Source organism: Podarcis pityusensis (assembly GCF_964106645.2).
Source record: "Podarcis pityusensis genome assembly, chromosome: 3".
NCBI lineage: Eukaryota > Metazoa > Chordata > Lepidosauria > Squamata > Lacertidae > Podarcis > Podarcis pityusensis.
In genome coordinates this window covers 77,094,241-77,115,474 of record NC_138026.1, presented here as the reverse complement: position 1 = coordinate 77,115,474, position 21,234 = coordinate 77,094,241, and the positions used below count along the sequence as shown (strand labels likewise).

Below are 21,234 nucleotides of genomic sequence, written 5' to 3'. Positions count from 1 at the left end.
TGGCAATGAATGAAGGTGCCACCTCTTCAGAACATCTCAGAGCTGCCCTATACTGACTCAGACCACTGGTCCATTTAGCCCAGTATTGCTTCCCTCACTGCAGCAGCTCTCTAGATTCCCCCCCCCCCCCCTTGCTACCTGCAGCCCTTTAACAAAAATTCCAGGCATTAAAGTGGCACCTCATGCATACAAAACCTGAGTTCTACAGAAACTCAAGCTACATGATAGCTTGCAAGCCTTTTTGGTTAAGCCTGGTTTATCTGTATTCACATCTAAAGAGGGCTAGTGGCCCAAGCAAAAGGGGCACATGGGTAGATGCTTAGCCTCGCCTTGTGTTGAGGTGAGCTCTCCACAGTCTCTTTTCCAAAGTCACTGTCCTCTGCCAGTCCAAGCTAGGTTCTGATCTTGGATGTCTTTCCTAGCTGAAGAAAAGTGTCTTGGCAAAAAGCTGCAGCAAAGTCTCAACTTCCACTTTCTATATACTTCTCTTATTCTAAGAACCGAACTCCAAATTCCCCTGGGAAAAATGTGATCGGGGCAAACCCAATTTAAGATTGTTCCTAGTTACATGTAGTTAGGACCCATTATAGTTGAGTTGCATTGAATGATTTGGTTTGCTGCTTTTTGTTCTGTTTATTGAAAGGAACATAGCCAAACAGTTCTCTGTACTATTTTGATAAATTTTGGAGGATTTGCTTGCGCACTATTTGGGTCGCAAGAAAATGTGGCAAGTACTATTACAAGTTTTACACTGTTACAAGTTTCTCTTGGTGAGATACAAGAGGTTATAGATGCGATTCAAATCTCTCATTTCATTGTGGTTATGGGGAATGTATTAGTTACCTTTTATAATCTCAGGGGTGTTATACTTGGTACAGAGGAAGTTACTGTGATTGGGTATATTATGAATTGCTATAGAGTTAAATCCTATATAGGTTTCACATGTCTCAGAGGACTGATATGTTGCATCCTTAAGGGTTATTTTTTCGGCTGAGACTCAATCTTGTGAAACAGGTTCAAGTAACTAATAATAATCCTAATAAAACAAGTGTGTCTGTGTGAGAGCCCTTGAAGCAGGGGAGATGGGGGTTAAGGGTTGTTAAGGGTTGTTTTAGCAATAATAGAAGTAGCAATACTTATTCTGGTAGATTTCCTTTTATTGATTTTTAGTACAGGGTAGCCTTTTTCTGTCCAGAATGGGCTAAGAAATGGACTGTAACTGGCTGGTGTCCAGATGAGCTGCCTTAATATCTTCCTGTGCCTTTAATCATGTTTAGATTACTTCAGTGTGACTTATTTAGAAAATGTTCACTGATGCAGAACACATTTGGCTGCATGTACTGTATTGGTCTGAATAGAAGCCTCACTTTTTTCCAGAAATTTTGACCGTAAAAAGTTAAAGTGCTGTTTAAATTCACGACTTTACAAAAATTGACCTTTATGATATCGCTGCTGAAACAGACATACAGTAAAACGGAATGGGTATGAGTGCGTGCAGAATTTTAAGGGAGCGGCTTATATTCAGGTGCGGCTTATATTCGGGCCAATACAGTATTGAAGGAGATCTTTGCTTTGAAATCTATTGGTGGTACTCTGCTAATATTCTGATGGAGCCTAAAATAATGTGTTTGACATATGCTATATAAGCTTAACTGGATAGACATCTAACTGCTTAATAGGCTGTCTGTCTTCATGTGGCATAATTCCACAAATTCGATCAGAGGTGGGCTGAAAGGTATTTGAAAGGATGCTACTGGGCAAGAAGAGTCATGAAAACGTTATAGTTCTCTTTGATCTAAAACTTCGTTTTATTATATTTTCCCCCTTCAAAGGACTTTGGGGAGGAAGCAATGTTGCTTTATGGGTTCTGCTTTGAAATGTTGGAGTAGATGGAAAAAACTTGCTGAAGGCTGCTGTATTTTTAAACCTGTGTAAAATACAAATAAACACTTTCCTTTTATTATCTTCAGGTGTTGGATAGTAGTAGTAGTATAATGTTGGATAGCAGTAGTCATGTATATTTTTGAGTTGTGAGCCACCTCACCTAGTCTGTCTTGTCTCTCTCTTCCACCCTCCCTCCTTCATAGGGCATAACTTAATTTCATGTTGCTCTTGTGGTCGGTTAATGCACAGCTCCATGGGCAGGCCCTCTTTCTCTCTCTCCACAGTCTGGTTCAAATGTTACTTGACTTGAAAAGTTAAAATTATAGACTAAAGTATATTTTAAAACTATGATTTAAAGTTTAAAATAACCTATGGTTTATGGTTATTTATGCCTCACTCTTCCCCCAAGCTATCCTTTACGTGGCAATAAACGGCTCCCTGCACTGAAAGGCAAGTGAAAACTGTGAGGAATAGTAGATGCAGTTCAATGAATGAATAAATTTGCAGAAGGTTCCAATTTGGGAAAAACTTTCCCTCAAAAAAGGTTGATCCTTGTATTTTCCCAAGAGGTTGTTATAAGAAGTAACTGAATGGAAGTCAAGGGGGCCTTGTGATTTGATTAACTTTGGGTGTGTAAACTGTGTAATGTTGGATATTAGCAGTTTGTTTATATTTCTGACTTGTGAGCCACCAGCCTGGAGATCTTAGAATATACTTTTTTCCCCTTCAAAAGAATGCTGACCATAAACCAGCTATTGAAATCCTGTTGGAGCCAGACTCTGTAACCCATCATATTTTTTAAATGACAGTAAGGCAAGCAGAGCCAGCTGAAGGATCACACTCTGTTAAATAAATAAAGCACAAACCTTTATAGCTTCCGTTTAAAATACAGTAATGCTTTAGTGTGGAGAAGACAGTGTTTACATTGTCTTGGGATTTCTTGGCAGACCAGAATCGGGGAATATGCACTGCCGGTATTTACTAAGCAACCCACTGCCATCTGTTCTTATACCCATCCCCAAACTTGCATTTTGGCCTCTGTATGGTGATAGCACTAGGTCTGAGTATAATCAGCTCTATGTGCTGCATTGTTCTCATACTTCTCAGTCAGACTTGGGTGCATTAAAGTCATTGTGCGTGCCTTGAAATGTGTTCTTCTGCTGAAGTGAACAGGGAAACGCTTGCCGGCAGATGAACTCACCATATATTTGAGCCCCTTTGAAGATTAGCAGTTGGTCATGCAAGCACTCTTGTCATCCTAGCACTAGAAATCCACTTAAACACCTACGCACACCCACCCGCCAGGACTTCTCCTGGTTTGGAAAGCTAAGGGGACATGCATTGAAAAGCATGGGATGAACAAATGACTAATGGGAAGATGTGCAAACATCCTGCAAGCGAATCAGGATGGATGTTCATTTTCTTACAACCACCCTAGAAAGAAATCTGAACTAATGCTCAGTGAAGTCCATATGTAATCTAATCTTGATGTAATCATTGTGCAAAAAAATCAGGGTGAATATTCAGTAACGCCCCTGTACTTTGTTTTCCTAGAATGTAGGAAAGGGTTGTTTGGGGGGGGGCGGGAGAGAGCCATTCTTCTTCTGTCAGCAAGTATCTGTGAGGTGTGTGCTTGGTTAGAACCACATATTCCATCGTTTAACTTATGAAGATGCAGAAGAAAAAAACATGTTAAAATGGTAAATCTGTACTCCTTTGGGAGTCAAGCAATCATTAATGTTTTATGGTTAGGAAAAAGCATTTCCAGTGGATCGTTGTTTTGCTATGGTGTCTTCCTTTGCTGTTGTTGCAATTATGTATGGCGGTCTAGAGTGCAGCAAATTGGTTTGTTTCTTCCTTCTCGATTGCCCGCCTCTCCCAGATTAGTGGTTATTTGGTAGGAAGAATTGATGTGATTGGCCCCATGCACAGGTTTCCATGCTTCTCATGCCATAATAGTAATGTCTTGGAGCTGGGGAGAAGTAGCTCTCATGTTGTTTTAGTAATATGTACGTCCAAGACTTATTGAGTTCAGCAGGGGACAGTCAAACATTTGCCTAACTTGCCTATTGTTGATGGATCTGAAAAGTGCTTGGCTTTGGGTGTTATGATGTAGAGCTTCAAACACATTAGCCTGTTTCAGGTAATCATCTAAAGTCCAGATGATTGCAAAAGAACTCTTGCTAACCTCAGGGTTGCATGTTTCCTGCCAAACTGTAGCCCATTTTTACTCGAGCTAGTTAAAATAAACCAGGGTATCAAACTTTATTTGTGATAATCTAAATTATGGTTTAGATATATTGGCTCAGCCAGGCCACTAGCTATCAATCTCATGAATTTTCTGGGTATTTTCTGAGTTAAGCTTTCAGCCACATCCATAGGCATGGGGGGGGGGGAGGGAGGTGTCCAGGCACAGCCTAATGTTTAAAAAGACATTAAAGGTGTGGGGGGGATCGAGGGAAGCAGACAGAGAGGCAAAGGCAAAATATAAAGGCGTGGCTCTGGAATGGATCAACTTCTGCCTGTGTCTTTCTCTGGAAGTGGTGGTAGGGTGATTTGCTCCAGCTATGACAGTAAGTGAGGAGGGACTCCCTCTTCGGCTGGCAGAAGCTCCAGATCCATTCCAGAATTTTCCTTCTGCCCACATCTGTCTCTGTCTCAAGGCTCTGTCTCCATCTGAAGCCTGCTGGCCACCTTTGGTGGAGGGAGATCTGTGGGGATGAGGGGCTTCTCTTGTGATGTGCTAGTGAGGAGAAGGAGTCACCCCACCCCTGGCCTTCCAGATTTGCAGTTCCATGCCTCTGGTTAGCTTGGCATGGGTCTTTTGTCTGCTGGAAAAGTTACCTGTTTAGACTTTTTGGCCACACTTGTGATTTTTTTTTTTAAATTTTAACCATTTTGCATCTTTACCTCTTCATTGTCCTTATTTGTTTGTTTTGATTCCCCCTTCTTCCTTCATTGGAATGCACACTCTAATGAAATGTGCTGTGCACGCCTATGACCACAACCGTAACACTTTGCAAGTGTTCATCTGGAATCTAACAAGAGATGGAAGGGGAAGAAATATGACAAGGATGAAAGTTAAGAACTCCTCCTCACTGGTCTAAGATCACATTTAACTTTTCTTTCTTTTAACATTGCATTGCTTTCTGATGAACTTTCTGTCTAACTCTGAGCATTCTTGCTATCACTGGGTGCTGCTTGCTTCTGTACACAGATGCAGGTGGTAGAAAGAAATGGAAGCAGGAGAGCTAACTATATGGCTGAAGTGGGATTTAGAGCTTAGGCATTTTGTTTTAACTTCTGGATTTTTGCTTTGTTTTGTTTTGCAGGTTTGCTGCAGGAGGGCATACCAATAACTGACCCATTTAACACTTCACAAAATATCATAAATGAGAGATTAAGTTTAATCTCTGGTGAGTCTTGGATTTTGGGGGCATTCATTACGACAACTGTATATCAATGGCAGATCACATTGTTAGAAAATTTCAGAGAACAAGGCAGTATATCAGTAGCAAATAAATTGTAATTTTTTGGAAATTAAGTATGGAGTCATCCAGTAAAACTGGGTTGATTTAAGTGGCCTCAAAAAGTAGTAATGGTGTTGCTTCAGCTCCTGCAAGCTAGTTATTTCTTTAACGTTCTCTCTCTTTCTCTCTCTTTTAAATATATAGCTCAGACATGAGCAGTGATAGTAACTCACTGGCACGTGAATTTTTGTCAGATGTCAGCCAACTTTGCAATGCAGTGGACCAAAGGGTGGAGGCCAGGGAGGAGGAAGAGGAAAAAACACACATAGCCGCACTGGGGCAATACCTTATCCAAGGTCGTGGATTCATTTTGCTTACGAAACTTAATTCCATACTTGATCAGGTAATACTTTCTTTTTCATAACAACTGTAATAGATTTGGCTTGATACCCACCTTGCATTTTAAAGTGGCAAGGTAGCTGTTTTTTTAAAAATGTCAGACCTTCAGTTACAATGTTGGTTTTGGCATGTGTGTAGATGAAATGCTAGTTTAACTTTCTAAATGAATTTATTTTACCATCGGCAGTTAAATTATAAAAACCAGCCTTTTAATTGCTTCTTGCCTCATGCCATGCTGCTCCAAACCAGCAGAAGTGATTTGTTTTTTTTTGTTGAATAATACTCTTCTTCTAGGAGCGAGGAATTATTTCAGCTTGGAAAGTTTTATTACAAGGATATGCTAAATACCTACATGCCTTTAGATTGGTTTGCGGCCTTTTAAGCCTGACTCTCACTTGGCTGAATTTAAAACTTAAATCATGCTGTTGGTGTGTCACACTACAGAAATAAATGTTGGAGGCTTTGGGAAAGGTATTAAAATGAAAGCAAAGAAGCTTTAAACCAAATGTTTTGAATCTGTGGTGGATAACAGTTTCTATCTTTCCGTAAAGATACAGAATATAAGCAAGCCTTTGTTTCCTAAACAGGAACTGACCTGTCGCGAAGACCTTCTTACTCTCCTCCTCTCCCTTCTGCCACTAGTATGGAAAATACCTGTACAAGAAGAAAAGGCATTAGGTACATGTTCTTTACACACATGAAGAAATGCCTCTTCATTATTTAAGATATATACGTGGATATTTGTTATGAATTTTGGTCATGTCTTTGAGGGTTGTAGCCAACATGGCGCTACGTGAACATTCTGTGAGTGCAAGGATTTCCTTCCCCTCTCTTCCTCCTGCACACTCCCTAAATATGTTTTGCAGGTTCTCCCAACCCCCTGGAGCCAGGTTTGTGGAAGGCACAGTAGGAGGAGAGGGGGTGGGAAATGCCCCATTGTGCAAGCAAAAACCCCTGCACTAACAGGATGCTTAAATGGGAAACTGCCCTGAATTTTCCATATCTCATATGCAAAGTGGTAAAATCTTAGTTGTTTAGTTTTCTATGCACATAAATAGCATTATTTTTCTCCAGATTATGTATGTATAACTGCAGACTCTTATGAGCAATGTCACAGAGTAGAACAGTTGAAATCAATGGGTTGTATTCAGTGACGTCCATGTAAGAGCAGAACAGAGCAGCGGGTCCTCTCCTTCCCTCTGCATTGCCCTGAATCTGTTCTGGAGGGTTTGGATATCCCCTCCAAAGCAGATCTGAATAGGAATATAGGGTGCTGCGTAGGAGAGGAAGGATAATTCTGCTGCACAAGTGGATTTCTCCTTACAGTACATTGGAATCAATTAAGTGGACTTAGGATTGGATATCGCCCTAAATCTTCCTGTATGCACTTTTTTAAAGTGCATGAATAACCTGCACTGCAGCTAGGGCACTGATTCAGGGAGCATCTCTAGCATAGAACATTCAAGGACCTGAAAATATTTGCATGTATACGTATCAAATGTGAGAGTACAATTGTATAATGGTGCATTGGGAGTGAGTTCTGTACATCCTCTCCACTTTGTGTAGGACCTAGGTGATGGTGCACAAACATAACTGGGACCTGCCTATCTATGTAGGCCTCAGTTCATCTTAAAGATTCTTGGTGTAGTTGCTGAGGCCATATGAGCCCAAGACTTGCATGTATAACTTTGTACTCCTGGATCATGTTTAGACTGGCTCTGAGGCTCCATAGTTGAAATCATCTAACTGTAATTTTTGACTCCCGACAGATTTTAATCTGCCCTTCTGTGTTGATATATGCTTGACCAAAGAGGCAACTCCAGGTTCTCTCAAATCTACTCAGGAAAAAGAAGATCTAGAAGAAAATCCTCATCTGTCTGCCCAGGTGTCTGTAAAATTAAGCTCCCGGAAAAGTAGACGGCAGCGCAAAACTACTCATCGCTATTCTGTGAGGGATGCAAGGAAATCCCAGCTATCCACCTCTGATTCAGAAGGCAATTCAGATGAGAAGACGGCTGTGATTATGAAGCACAGGAGGTCCCAAATCCTGCAGCCTTTTCTAACAAACCCACCTAAGGAACAATACATTACAGGGAAAGGCAGCTTTCTAGAAGCTGGAGAAGTCCAGAGTTGTAATCTCAGTAGGGAGCATCTAGGTGACTCTGAACAGGTTATTCCAGTGAAAAAAATCAGTTCTGAGACTTCAGAGGAGCCCGCTTCACCACCTGTCAGCTGCCAGGACAATTCTCCCTTTGACTTGTGTCATGTCTTACTATCATTGCTCGAAAAAATATGCAAGTTTGATATTTCTGTGAATCACAAGTCAGCGCTGGCAGCAAATGTGGTGTGCACACTAACGGAACTTTTGTCCAAACTTGGAGACTGCTACAGTGCAAGCAGTACTACTGAAAATGAAGCCGTTTCCTCAAGCTGGGCAGAGGAATCAGTTGCCCTGGCACAGAGGATGCTCTTTAGGACAGTCTTGCACCTGATGGCTGTGGATGTCAACAACGCTGAGACCATGCCTGGCAACTTAAGGAAAAATCTAATTGATTTGCTTAGAGCAGCTTTAAAAACTAAATGTTTGCTGGAAAAAACATATGAGCCTTTTGCTTCTGGGCAAAAGGGAGCTTTACAGAAGGGAATTCATGGCAGCCTCGCCGTCTCAAGATACCGCCACAGAGCCCTTCTTTTGCCGGAGTTTATAGAAGGAGTTCTGCAGATCCTGATCTGCTGCCTTCAGAGTGCCGCCTCCAATCCAATTTATTTCAGTCAAGCAATGGATCTCGCTCATGAGTTCATACAGCATCAGGGATTCAGACTGTTTGAAACCACTGTGCTGCAGATGGAATGGCTGGTGGCGAGGGAAACTGAGATAAAATCAGAAGCATCGGAATACCTCTCAGCCCTCATTAACAGCATCATGAAAATAATCAGCACCATCAAAAAAGTGAAGTCGGAGCAACTTCATCAGTCTGTGTGCACCAGAAAGCGGCACAGGAGATGTGAGTACTCTCACTTCATGCATCACCACAGAGACCTCTCAGGGCTCCCGGTTTCTACTTTTAAAAACCAAGTCTCCAAGAACCCATTTGAAGAAACGCAGGATGGGGAAGTTCATTATCCTGACCGGTGCTGCTGCGTCGCTGTCTGTGCTCACCAGTGTTTGCGGCTGCTGGAACTGGTTTCACTTAACAGCACATGTTTTCAGATCTTGTCCGGTGTCCATAATGTGGGTATATGTTGTTGCATGGATCCCAGGTCTGTAATCACCCCCTTGCTTCATTCTTTCAGATCACAAGTATTGAAAAACTTTCAGCCACATATATTAAGCATCCTTAATAAGTTTATATTGGACCAACTGGGAGGAGCGCAGGTCTCTCAAAAACTCACACAGGCCTCCTGCAACATTTGTACCATTGACTGTGATCAGCTTGCTGAACTGGATGATGTCTTGCATGGGAATGCCACTGACGTTTCCCCATCAAGTTCTTCAACTCCCTATAGGTTTCAAGGAATTTTGCCTAGCAGAGGGTCTGAAGACATGTTGTTGAAGTGGGATGCCTTGGAGGCCTACCAAAGCCTTGTTTTTGAAGAGGACGACAAACTGCGCTGCATGCAGATAGCCAGCCATGTTTGCAATTTGATTCAGAAAGGCAACGAAGTCATTCAGTGGAAACTGTACAATTATATATTCAGCCCAGTGCTCCAGAGAGGTGTTGAATTGGCCCATAACTCTCAACAACTAGGCGTTACTACAGCCATCAGCCAGGCAGGCAGCTACCACAAATGGAGTTTGCCTCAGGAAGTGCTTCAAATCTATTTGCAGACTCTGCCTGCGCTGTTTAAATCCAGGTATGTTAATTTTCTTAATTGTTGGGGAATTGGGCTTGATCAGAGACTCATAGACAAGGCTGGGCAGCAGGGAATTTGGTGCAGGAACAGTGGTGGGACTGCTGGATTGGCACTTAACCTCCCTACACTTTCTTCCCTGACACCCTCCCTCTCAGTAAGCACAATAATCATAGAATCATGTTTGCTGACAGGAGGTCAGGTGTGTGGCACTGACCCTCAGTACCAGCTGCCCCTGGCAGAGGTACACAATTGGATACAACCCATAGTATGCTAATTATTTGGGTTCCTTTTCTTTCTAATTGGTTTTCTGCTTTTCTCCACAGAATAGTAAGAGAGTTGTTCATAAGCTGCAATGGAATAAATCAAATGACTGAATTGCATTACTTGGACTCTGTAAGAAGTTATTCTTTGAAAGTGTTTGAAACATTAATATTTTGCCTTGGAGACCAGCAGACGGACCAAGTGATTCCAGACTTAGATGTCTTAGACAATGAGCAAAAGAAGTCTGCGTTAGAATTAGGTGCTTTGGTTCATAGGCAGCAAGTAGCTTCAGATGTGCCTCAAAGCCTGACCAAATTTTATGCTGGGCTCAAAGAAGTCTATCCAAAGAAGAAGAAATCAGTCAGTCAAGATGTTCACGTCAACATGATAAACATATTTCTCTGTGTTGCTTTCTTATGTGTGAGTAAGGAAGCAGAGGCTGATCGAGATTCCACTAATGATTCTGAGGATACTTCAGGTTATGACAGCACAGCTAGTGAACCTTTGAGCCACAGGCTCCCATGTCTCTCACCAGAAAGTCTCTCTTTGCCTTCTTTGGAACATATCCATAGGGCAGCAGACATTTGGTCGATGTGCCGCTGGATCTATTTGTGCAGCTCAGTTTTCCAAAGACAGTTCCATAGACTTGGTGGCTTTGAAGTATGTCATAAATTGATAGCCATGATTATTCAGAAACTTGCCAAAAAAGGAGCCAAGGAACAAGGCGAGCAGGAGAAGCCTGTTGAAATGAGTAATGAGAGAGGGCAGTCAGATCAGGATAGTCTTGACGAAAATCTTGACGGTGTAGGACAACCTGAATGCCTTTCCTGTGACCATTCAAGAGTGGAACAAAATTCAGCTGATGGCACTGCAACGTTGAAAAGAGCTTTCATGCAGGAAAACGAGTGGTCGCTCCAGGGTATAAGACTCTTGGAAGCTCTGCTAGCTATTTGTTTACACAGTGCAAATAATTTCCAGCAGAAGTCAGAAATGGAGTCTCTTCCCCAGGTAACCTGCCATGAAATAATTACATTCATATTGTCATTTAAAAACCGTTTTAGAGGTAGGAAGGAAAACAACTACTGTTCTGGATTTTAAAGTCGCATCTTACTTTCTAGATGGCAAGCTGAACTTCCAATTAAATTTAGTCAAATTGCAACATTTTAAATGGTACACAGCGGACGGTTCCATTGAAGGAAAACAAGCTGTTGCAGGAATAAGAATAAAGTAATTGGGCATAAAGTGTGAAATGCATCTCCATAGAGAGATCTGGACACAGTGTTCAGCCTGAGGAAATGTAGTGAAAGTAACCTAAAGATTAGGTGCATTGAGACTTATTCACATGACACATTTCTTCTTGTTTTGTATTATCTTGCCACTTTTAAGGCTTGAGTGTTGTAATTGGGTGTGTTTTTCATTTAGGTTTTCGAACCATGTATAATGTTTTACTATGTATTTATACAGAGTCCTTTAAAAGAGGCCCCGTGGATACAGAATACACATGTTCCGCTGGGCCTCTTTTAAAAGACTCACCCTGTATATGCTGGAAGCTACCCAGAGTGACTGGGGCAACCCAGTCAGATGGGCAGGGTAGAAATAATAATTTTTTTGCTATTATTTTTATTAACGAAATATATATTGTGTGAAATCTACCGAGAAATTAGAACTGTTCAGAGGAAATCATAGTGATGTATAACATGCAAAAAAGCACATTATTTATTAATTTCATAAAATCTATATACTGCTTGGTTGTAAAAACAAAACAAAGAAGACCCTCAAAGCAAATATGCTTAGTTCTTGATGTTGTGATGTTAGCGATTGTGAGAAGGCCAGGAATTTAAAAAGTGAAGAAACTATAATTGCTTTTAGTACCATTTTATTTAACCACTACAAGCTTGTAAGCATATTTCTCCCCCCCCCCCCACTTGAATGTAGAATGTGTGTGCAGAAGATATATTACTTGAAATGCGGGACCATCTTACAAAATCTAGAATAATGGAGACTGACTTGGTGAAGCCTTTATTTGATTCTTTGCTTCGAGTTGCTTTGGGAACCTATTTTGCTGATCTTGATCATTCTGAAGAGAAGAAAGAAAAGGTATAATTAGATAAAAATGCATGTTTTGTATTGCCTGCTTGCTTGTCTGATAGCCTAATTTATGTCCTCGTGATATGTTACGGAACATTAATAAGTGTTATATTTGTACCATCAGTCATCAGAAACAGTAGGCTCTTTACAAACAGTTCAGATAGCAGATGGGTCAGAATTAGAAAAATCTCTCATAGGGCATAGCGAAGGAGTGACTTGACAGGCATAAGAATAAAGGATTTGCTTTCTCCTGTATCAAACCTCTGGGCATGGAAAATATAGGAACTAACATAAGAACAGCCCTGCTCAATCAGGACAAAGGCTTATCAAGTCCAGCATTTTGCTTTCCCACAATGATTAAGGAGGCGGCAATAGGAAGCTCACATGCAGGAGACAAGGGCTATTGCTGTTGTCTCCCACCATTGGCATTCTGATGGTGGAGGTGGCCCATAGCCATCATGGCTTGGAGCCTTATCTTCTGTGAATTTTACAAATCCCCCTTTAAAGTAATCTAAGATGGTAACCATCACTACATAATTCCGTAGTTTAGCTATGTGCTATTTATCTTGAATCTTCCAACCTTCATCTTCATTTGATGGCCCTGGGTATGAGTGAGGAAGTAAAATATCTCTTTACCCACTTTCTCTACAACATGCGTTATTATAGACATCTTCACCCCTTACTCACCTTTTTTTGTAAATAGAAAAGCCACAAATATTGTAATCTTTCCTCAAAGGGAAGTTACTCCAGTCACCTTTTTTGTGCAAGTTTCTTTTCCTTTTTCTTCTGTTCCTTTTCTCATTTGGGCACAAGACATCCATTTTCTGAAGGAAGCCTTATTGTCTTAAATAGATTCCTTGTCTCTGCTCATTAGCCATGCTGACATCTTCTTGAACTTGGTTCTATCTTTCCTAATCTGTGGTGTGCATTATAGCTGAGCGTCTATTGTTGTGGTTTTAAATTGCCCTGAAGCTGTCTGGAGAGATTCAACTCTCAACTACTTCTTCTTCTTCTTCTTCTTCTTCCCACCCCCCTAATTTTTTTTGGAAGTTCTGAAAAGCAGAACTTGAAGACAGCTGGAAGGTTTGCCTTCTGTTGACTGCAAGAAAGTGGGCAAGTGAGGGAGCTTCATAAGTTGTGGGCCAGGATGTCTATGTGGACTTGAACATGAAGACATTTGGGTTTTGTGTATCTAGTTTATTTGCTGAATGCAGTTTTCTTGGAACTTCTTTGGATAACTTCATGGTCCGTCTTGTTCTTTCTGCTCTTGTATGTAACTTCTACACTCTGCACAACAGTTAAACAGTATTCCAAGTGCCAAGATGACAGAACAGCTAGAATCCATAACGATTGAAGTAAGGGGATGTGTCAAATCATGTCTATTTGAAAATACCTGACTGTGGTCAAATATTCTATGAAGCCCAGAATCTTCTGCAGGTTTTTAATGGATGAGCTTAAACATATAAAATATGCATGTCACAGATCCAGCAGTCTGAAAAGGAACCTGCACCTCAGGCTGGTGATATATCTGAAGAAGCTGAAGAATCCCAGTGCTGTGGCTTTACATTTTTTGCTGAAGAAGAAGGCTATGATGCAGACAGTGAAAGCAATCCTGATGACAGTGAAAGCAAGGATGAAGGTAAGTCTGAACTTAATTTCATGTGAAGCACCCATGGTTTTCTCAGATACATCTTGGTTTACGTTCCAGCAGCATTCACATGTGTGTAGACTCACCAGGCATAGTAGTTTTCCAGCTCCGGTGGTTGAATCATGATTTGATGGTGAATCTTTAAATACAGTGGTCCAGTTCACATGTCATGGTAAAACATAGTTAACAGTTTACCATGATCGTTCTGATCTCTGCTCCTCCCCTTCAGTGCATGGAAAAATGGACCACAATTCATGTACAGTATTAGCATTATGTCTGTACTGGGCATTGTGGTTTGTTTCACTCCAAACCACTATCAGCAAGCCAAGTACAAACCTTGGCTATTGATCATCATCTGTTTGAAGGAAAAAAACCCACAGTCTCCAGTTCAAACGTTAACACTAAGCCAGTGATCGTGTTTCTTTCTCCAGTATAGTAGCAGGAAAGAACAAAGCGGGCGAGATTGTCACACTCATGGTAAACCATTAAATATGGTTACCATGATGTAAGAATACTGGAACCCTGTGGGCTTATTTGTTCTGACAACTTGTACAGATGAATCTGTATTGGTTTTTGGCTGGCTGTCATCTTAAAGTCACATTTGCTGCTTATTTTCACTCATGTTTTGTAGTCTGCTTGCCTGAGTCAGGAGAGGAGGAGCATGTTGGCAGCATTGCCTATGATCTGCAAAATTTAAAAATATTACTACTGAATCACAGCAGTTGCTGCTGCTGTATTCCTCTGGTTCCAGATTTCTTATAAACTTGTGAAATGAGTAGACAAGTTATAACTCTTGCTTTTTTTTGCGCTTTGTAGGTTATGATTTTCCTTAAGCAGGATGGCACAAAAGTGTCTGCATGCAGTAGTGGTGGTGAGGCATAAGCACATCAGTAAATAGAAAGATTAAAAAAATGGATTATTGTAGTGTATATGCTTGTCAATCTGCAACCCACTGCCCGATGAGTCCCTTAGTATATGAACATGCATGGTTTACTTTGTGCATTTCTGCATGATAATTGTATGCTTAAAAAGATCCCGGTTGTCTGATAACCACACCAGATCCTTGTTAATTAAAAGTTGGGCAGTAGGGGCAAAGCTCCACAAAATAGGTAGGCAGATAGGGCAGAGAGTAGCTGAATTTCAGCAGATAACCATGTGCCTTCCTTTCTAGGAACAGACATTAAGAAAGATAAAGGATGTTTCGGCTATTCCAGTTTTGCCAGTGACACAGCAGAAAACCTCATTCAAGGGGAATTAATATATCCTGAAATCTGTATGTTGGAATTGCATTTACTCTCTGCTAGCAACCCAAGCCTAGATGTCCTTACACATGTTTTCCAGAGCTTCTTGAAAGCAATCAGGCTGAAGGGAAAAAATGCAATGTTACTTATGCAGCAGGTAAGTGACGCCAATTCTATGACCTCGCACATATATAGTATACATATGGACTATACAGTAGTGATGTTTAATAAGTTCTACAACAGGGTCCCACACATTCACAAGTCTCTGCTCATCTGTCCCTGAATTACTTGGCCAGTGTAGGTGGGATAGAAAGATGGGAAGGTCATAGACAATTCAAGGAACCTTTCAAGTGCGTGATCCCTATTTTCTTACCTGCCCCCCCCCCATTGCTTTCCTCTGTTTTAGGAGAGCCATCAGTGTTCCAATGGCAGTAATCTTTTCATCAAATCACATCCCAGCTCAGACCTATTTGCGTGCGCATGAATCAGCTTGCCTCACACTAGCAAAAGAGGCAGAGAATACTATTCTCAGTTGGCCTAGAACAGGCATGTCCAAAGTCCGTTTTAGGGGCCTAATCCGGCCCACCGGTTGATTTAATCTGGCCCCTGTGGCAGTATATGTCCTGGGGTAAAATCCTAAAAAAAAAAAAGCTCAACAACTTTGGGGTAAAATTGTATGTTCACTTCATCAAATCTGTCCCTCTTTGAAAAAAAAGTTGGGGCACCCCTGGCCTAGAAGCATAGGGTCTAGAATAAATGTGGGCGAGAACAACAGCAGAGGTGAGCAACATGAATGTCTCTTTTTCTGGAAATGCTGTACGAATGCTGGACTTAAGGACACAGACACAATCTCCAAGGCTTGAAGAAAACAAAAACAAGATCTGTTCATTGTGCAGTTCATTAAGCACTTGTGCATCTGTAGGCCACATTCCCATATATCTGCTCTCTATTTGGTAGTCATCTTAATGTCGTTAGGATGGTCTTCAAGTGAAGGCAAAGAGTAAGAGCACTGAGGTAACTCAGCAGTTGAGGTAATCAACTGGGAGAGGAAGTCTGAGGGGACAGGACAAGGTCAGGCAAAGCCGGCTTAGAAGGAGGTTGGGACTAGTACTCAGCCAGCCACTAAGCTGAAGCCCATTTTCTAAGGACATACTTCCCCATCACTTGGTGGGCATTTTGCTAATTCAAGATGATTGTTCAGTATATCATTTTTTATTTTATTTCTAGGGAGCTGTAAAGAGTCTCTTGGTAGGGTTCCTCCACATATTGACACAGACAGATTCCGATTTTCATGGTGAGTTATAAATAAAAGCAGTCTTTACCTTTTTGGGTACTGCTCACTTGGGCAGGTGCTCTTAACTATAAATTTATAGGTCTCACTGAGACATGAGTTTAGCATTACGTTCATACTGGCCCCAATGAGTGTCAAATGCATTCCAGAAAATTTTAAGATTGAATGCTTCTCGGTTTAAAGAAAGAAGTATAGCCATGGTGGGCCAATATCCTTAAGTCAATTTTTGTTTTGGGTCTCAAGATTTTTGGTTGACAATGTCTTCTGCCAGAAATGTCTTCTTAGGACATAGATTGAAACTAAGAATAATGGAGTAAGTGAATATTACATCATTAGGATCTTGACTTCATAGTATGTATCCACTAAACAGTGATATGAAGAGTTTGGTGACAGCCTGTCTTGAGTCACATGGGCAATTGTTAATTAACATATTATGTACCTAAATAATGTGACTTAGGATTTTAGTAGCCTTCATACCATTGGAAAGACTACCATTTAGTAGCCTTCATACCATTGGAAAGACTACCATTTAGTAGCCTTCATACCATTGGAAAGTTTCTATTTTTCTTCCTAGAAATTTTTGTTGCTGCTTTAATTCCACTGTGCAAATGTTTTGATTCTAGTTTGCTTTGAGAGGTGGTCTGATAGTATATACAGTTCTACCTCGGATTACATACGCTTCAGGTTACATACGCTTCAGGTTACAGACTGCGCTAACCCAGAAATATTACCTCGTGTTAAGAACTTTGCTTCAGCATGAGAACAGAAATCGTTCTCCTGCGGCGTGGTGGCAGGAGGCCCCATTAGCTAAAGTGGTGCTTCAGGTAAAGAACAGTTTCAGGTTAAGAACGGACCTCCGGAACGAATTAAGTACTTAACCCGAGGTACCACTGTAGTGCTGTTGCATTGTTTAACCTAGATAAGTATTAATCAGGCTATCATCTACCTCAGAGACACCCCCTGCTCCTGGGGACAAGGCACCTTGAGGTTTTCCCCATATACAATGGGATAGAAATGTTAGTAGCAAAACTATTTTATGTTGTTGAAATGCTTATGTACCAGCCTGTAAGAGCTGCATATTGAGATTTTTCAGGCTTTTTCTGGTGACAATTCTGTGCAGGATCAGTGGTTGCTCTTGATGTTTTCCTGTGTTTTAAGAGAAATATTACCCAGCAATGCAAGAACTGCTATCAGGATGGGGAGAGGGGTTGACCGGGTGACTTCTTGGATTCTAGCTGCTTATTTTAATAACTTTGGTAGTTTTGATAACATTTTAAAATGAATGATGCTGTTGCTTTTCAGCATGTCAGCAGGTGCTGGTGGATCTGCTGGTGTCTCTAATGAGTTCAAAGACCTGTTCAGAAGAGCTGACTCTTCTTTTAAGAATCTTTTTGGAAAAAACACCATCTACGGTAATTTTTTTAGAATGAAATGAAGTACTTTGAAGTACACTGCCAATGTTGATATAGTAGCTATTTTGATTTTATTTAGCATTTTCAGAGTGAAGTGGTATGTCAGCCCCCTAATCAGATAGTGTGGGTGAAGCAAGTGCCAGCTACACATGGCTGGCAGGCAGCAAGCGAGCAAACAAGCAGGATAGGTCAGTAGCCAAGAGGGGAAGCCATTCCTGCCACATCTCTCCTTCTCTCCAACAGCCTTCCAAACAAATAAGAATGCTATGGGGTGGGCCTTTCTGGGTCCAGCAACCCTCTGCCCTGCTCTTAGATCCCTCCCCCTCAATTCCAAAAAATTATTAAGAGCCACAATTGAAGGCCCATGGGCAGCGAGTTGGCAATCCTTGCTGCAACTAGACACATTGTCATTACAGATAACTAGTGTCTTGCACAGGGGTTGCCTTCTGGGGGTGGCACATATACACAAAAACACATATACTCAAACCAATTCCTTGTAGCTGCCACCACACAAACAATCTTACCTTCTGGAGCTGGCACGCTAAACGGGTCTTACCACCCCCACCCACAAACAAGTCAGAGCTTAAAAGTTATTTCTGCACTGGGGAAAACCTGGGCAAAAAGAGTTTTTAAGCTCTCTGGCTTCCATGGATTTAATTCATGTAATTTCAACCAGGTGACCTTCAACTGTGTAAAGTTGAAGCAGCACATGTTCAAGGTGCATCAGTTACAAGTTACTTGTAGAAGGATATTGTAGAGTTGGAAAAGGTCAGAAAAGGGGCAACCAAAATGATCAAGGGGATGGAGCAATTCACCTTTGAGGAAACTGAATATTAGTTGTCTCAAAACAATTTTTTGAGCTGCATCAGTTTCTTTAAAGTGAGCTAAATGAAACTGTTAATTCTTGCAGTTTAGGGTATATAGCAATGAACAGTTACGTAGTTCCTGTCTTATTTTCATTTCTTTTAGAGCACGTTGCTCAAAGGAATTCTGAAGATTTTGGAGACAAATACCGAGATGAGGCCCTTACATCATATCTCATTTCCTTTGCATCAAATACCAAATTCAGGAAGTAGCCCTTCGCAAAAACCAACTCTCAGTTTTGGCAGCAAAACCATAGGACTACTAAGACGAGCAAAGTTTGCACAGACCAAGAAGGAAGCAGAGGGGGAGAGCTTGCCTCACCATCTACTTTCTTCTTGGCATGTTGCTCCAATTCATTTGCCTCTGGTTGGGCAAAACTGTTGGCCGCATATGTCTGAAGGTTTCAGCATCTCGTTGTGGTTTTGTACGGAACGCATTCATGAAGTAGACATTTCCTTAGAGAAAGCAAAAAGAATGAAAAGGAGGAGCAAATCACTGATTTCACACGACAGCAGTTTTGATGATATGGGTAAGTTGTATTCTGTAATACAATGAAACCGAATCTGTAAAGACTTTAGAATATATATATATATATATATATGGTATAAAAATCAGGTCATTCTTCTAGTTGCATATAGTGCCGCACATTCAGATGAAAGAACATTGATTCCAAAGAGAGTTTTTTTGAGTTGAAAGATTCCAGCTATAGATAAACATTACACATTGCTTTTCTGCAAGGAGCTCCAAATCACAGTATTGTATATTTTTTAAAATACTTCTATTTATTTATTTTTAAATATAACAAGATAAAAAAGCACTTGTCAAGAAAGCAAGAATCAATGGAGTACAAGAATATGACAGTTACAGATAGGTAGCCGTGTTGGTCTGCCATAGTCAAAATAAAAAAAATTCTTCCAGTAGCACCTTTAAGACCAACTAAGTTAGTTCTTGGTATGAGCTTTCGTGTGCAAGCACACTTCTTCAGATACACTGAAACAGAAGTTGCCAGATCCTTCTATATAGTGAGAAGGTGGGGAGGGTATTACTCAGAAGGGTGGTGGGAATGGGAGATTGGCAGATAGCTGAGATGAGCCTGCTGACGACTCTTAACGACTGTAATAGGTCTTACAGGAAAAGGCAAGGGGTGAGAAGGTGAGAAATGGCTTAGTCATGTATAATGGGATAAGAATCCAATGTCTTTGTTCAAACCAGGTCTCTCCATGGTTTTAAGTTTGGTAATGAGTTGCAATTCAGCAGCTTCTCTTTCCAGTCTATTTCTGAAATTCCTTTGTAGTAAAACAGCTACTTTGAGATCTTGTATAGAATGTCCTGGGAGATTGAAGTGTTCTTCTACTGGTTTCTCTGTTTTGTGATTCTTGATGTCAGATTTATGTCCATTTATTCTTTGGCGTAAGGTTTGGCCTGTTTGTCCAATATAGAGAGCTGAAGGACACTGTTGGCATTTGATGCCATACACAATGTTAGATGATGAGCAATTGAATAGTCCCGAGATGGTATGTGTGATGTTGTTGGGGCCAGTAATGGTGTTGTCCGGGTGTATGTGGCAGCAAAGTTGGCATCTGGGTTTATTGCAGGCTCTGGTGCCAGTGTCCGTGTTAAGTCTGGTTGTAGTATTATTGTGGGTTAGGAGTTGTTTAAGATTGGGTGGCTGTCTGTAGGCAATGAAAGGTCTTCCTCCCAGAGCTTGAGAAAGAGAACTGTCAAAAAAAAAAAAAAAAAAAAAAGATGTGTTGTACTGTTTTAACTTGGGAGCTGTATGTGATGACTAGAGGTGTTCTGTTATTTTCTTTTTTGGGTCTGTCTTGCAGCAAGTTCTCTCTGGGTATAAGTCTGGCTCTGTTGATCTGTTGTCTAACTTCATCTGCTGGGTATTTTAGTTCTGAAAAGGTTTGCTGAAGATCTCTTAGGTGAGAGTCTCTGTCTGTAGAATTGGAACAGATGCGGCTGTAACGTAGTGCCTGGCTATATACAATGGACTGTTTGGTATGTTTGGGATGGTAGCTAGAGGCATGTAGATATGTTTGTCGGTCAGTTGGTTTACGGTATAAGGTGGTGTCTATGCGCCCATCCTGTATTTTTATAGTAGTGTCCAAAAAATGTATTTCTTGCATAGATTGATTCATTGTAAGGTTGATTGTGGGGTGAAAATCATTAAATTTCTGGTGAAAGGTGTCCAGGGTCTGTTGACCATGTGTCCAGATGATAAAAATATCGTCAATGTATCGCAGGTACAAGAGAGGTTTGAGTGGGTAGGAGTTTAGGAAACGTTGTTCTAAATCTGCCATGAAGATGTTGGCATACTGTGGGGCCATGCGGGTGCCCATTGCTGTGCCGCTGATCTGAAGGAACAGGTCATCACCGAATTTGAAGTTGAAAGCAAACAGTGTCCTTCAGCTCTCTATATTGGACAAACAGGCCAAACCTTATGCCAAAGAATAAATGGACATAAATCTGACATCAAGAATCACAAAACAGAGAAACTAGTAGGAGAACACTTCAATCTCCCAGGACATTCTATACAAGATCTCAAAGTAGCTGTTTTACTACAAAGGAATTTCAGAAATAGACTGGAAAGAGAAGCTGCTGAATTGCAACTCATTACCAAACTTAAAACCATGGAGAGACCTGGTTTGAACAAAGACATTGGATTCTTATCCCATTATACATGACTAAGCCATTTCTCACCTTCTCACCCCTTGCCTTTTCCTGTAAGACCTATTACAGTCGTTAAGAGTCGTCAGCAGGCTCATCTCAGCTATCTGCCAATCTCCCATTCCCACCACCCTTCTGAGTAATACCC

General features: G+C 41.0%; 1 protein-coding gene across 4 annotated transcripts in view; it reads left to right on the top strand.

Moving 5' to 3' along the window:
• Window positions 1-21,234, top strand: part of LYST (lysosomal trafficking regulator) — an 81,242-nt gene that overhangs the window by 9,204 nt on the left and 50,804 nt on the right. For all 4 annotated transcript variants that reach the window (XM_080997587.1, XM_080997588.1, XM_080997586.1 and 1 more), the window contains exons 2-12: window positions 5,217-5,300; window positions 5,559-5,757; window positions 6,341-6,431; window positions 7,523-9,608; window positions 9,932-10,877; window positions 11,805-11,966; window positions 13,440-13,596; window positions 14,777-15,003; window positions 16,074-16,140; window positions 17,440-17,549; window positions 18,519-18,942. In XM_080997587.1, the coding sequence (XP_080853713.1) occupies window positions 5,566-5,757; window positions 6,341-6,431; window positions 7,523-9,608; window positions 9,932-10,877; window positions 11,805-11,966; window positions 13,440-13,596; window positions 14,777-15,003; window positions 16,074-16,140; window positions 17,440-17,549; window positions 18,519-18,942 (4,462 nt within the window). In that variant the 5' untranslated portion in view covers window positions 5,217-5,300; window positions 5,559-5,565. The remainder of the gene's footprint in view (window positions 1-5,216; window positions 5,301-5,558; window positions 5,758-6,340; window positions 6,432-7,522; window positions 9,609-9,931; window positions 10,878-11,804; window positions 11,967-13,439; window positions 13,597-14,776; window positions 15,004-16,073; window positions 16,141-17,439; window positions 17,550-18,518; window positions 18,943-21,234) is intronic.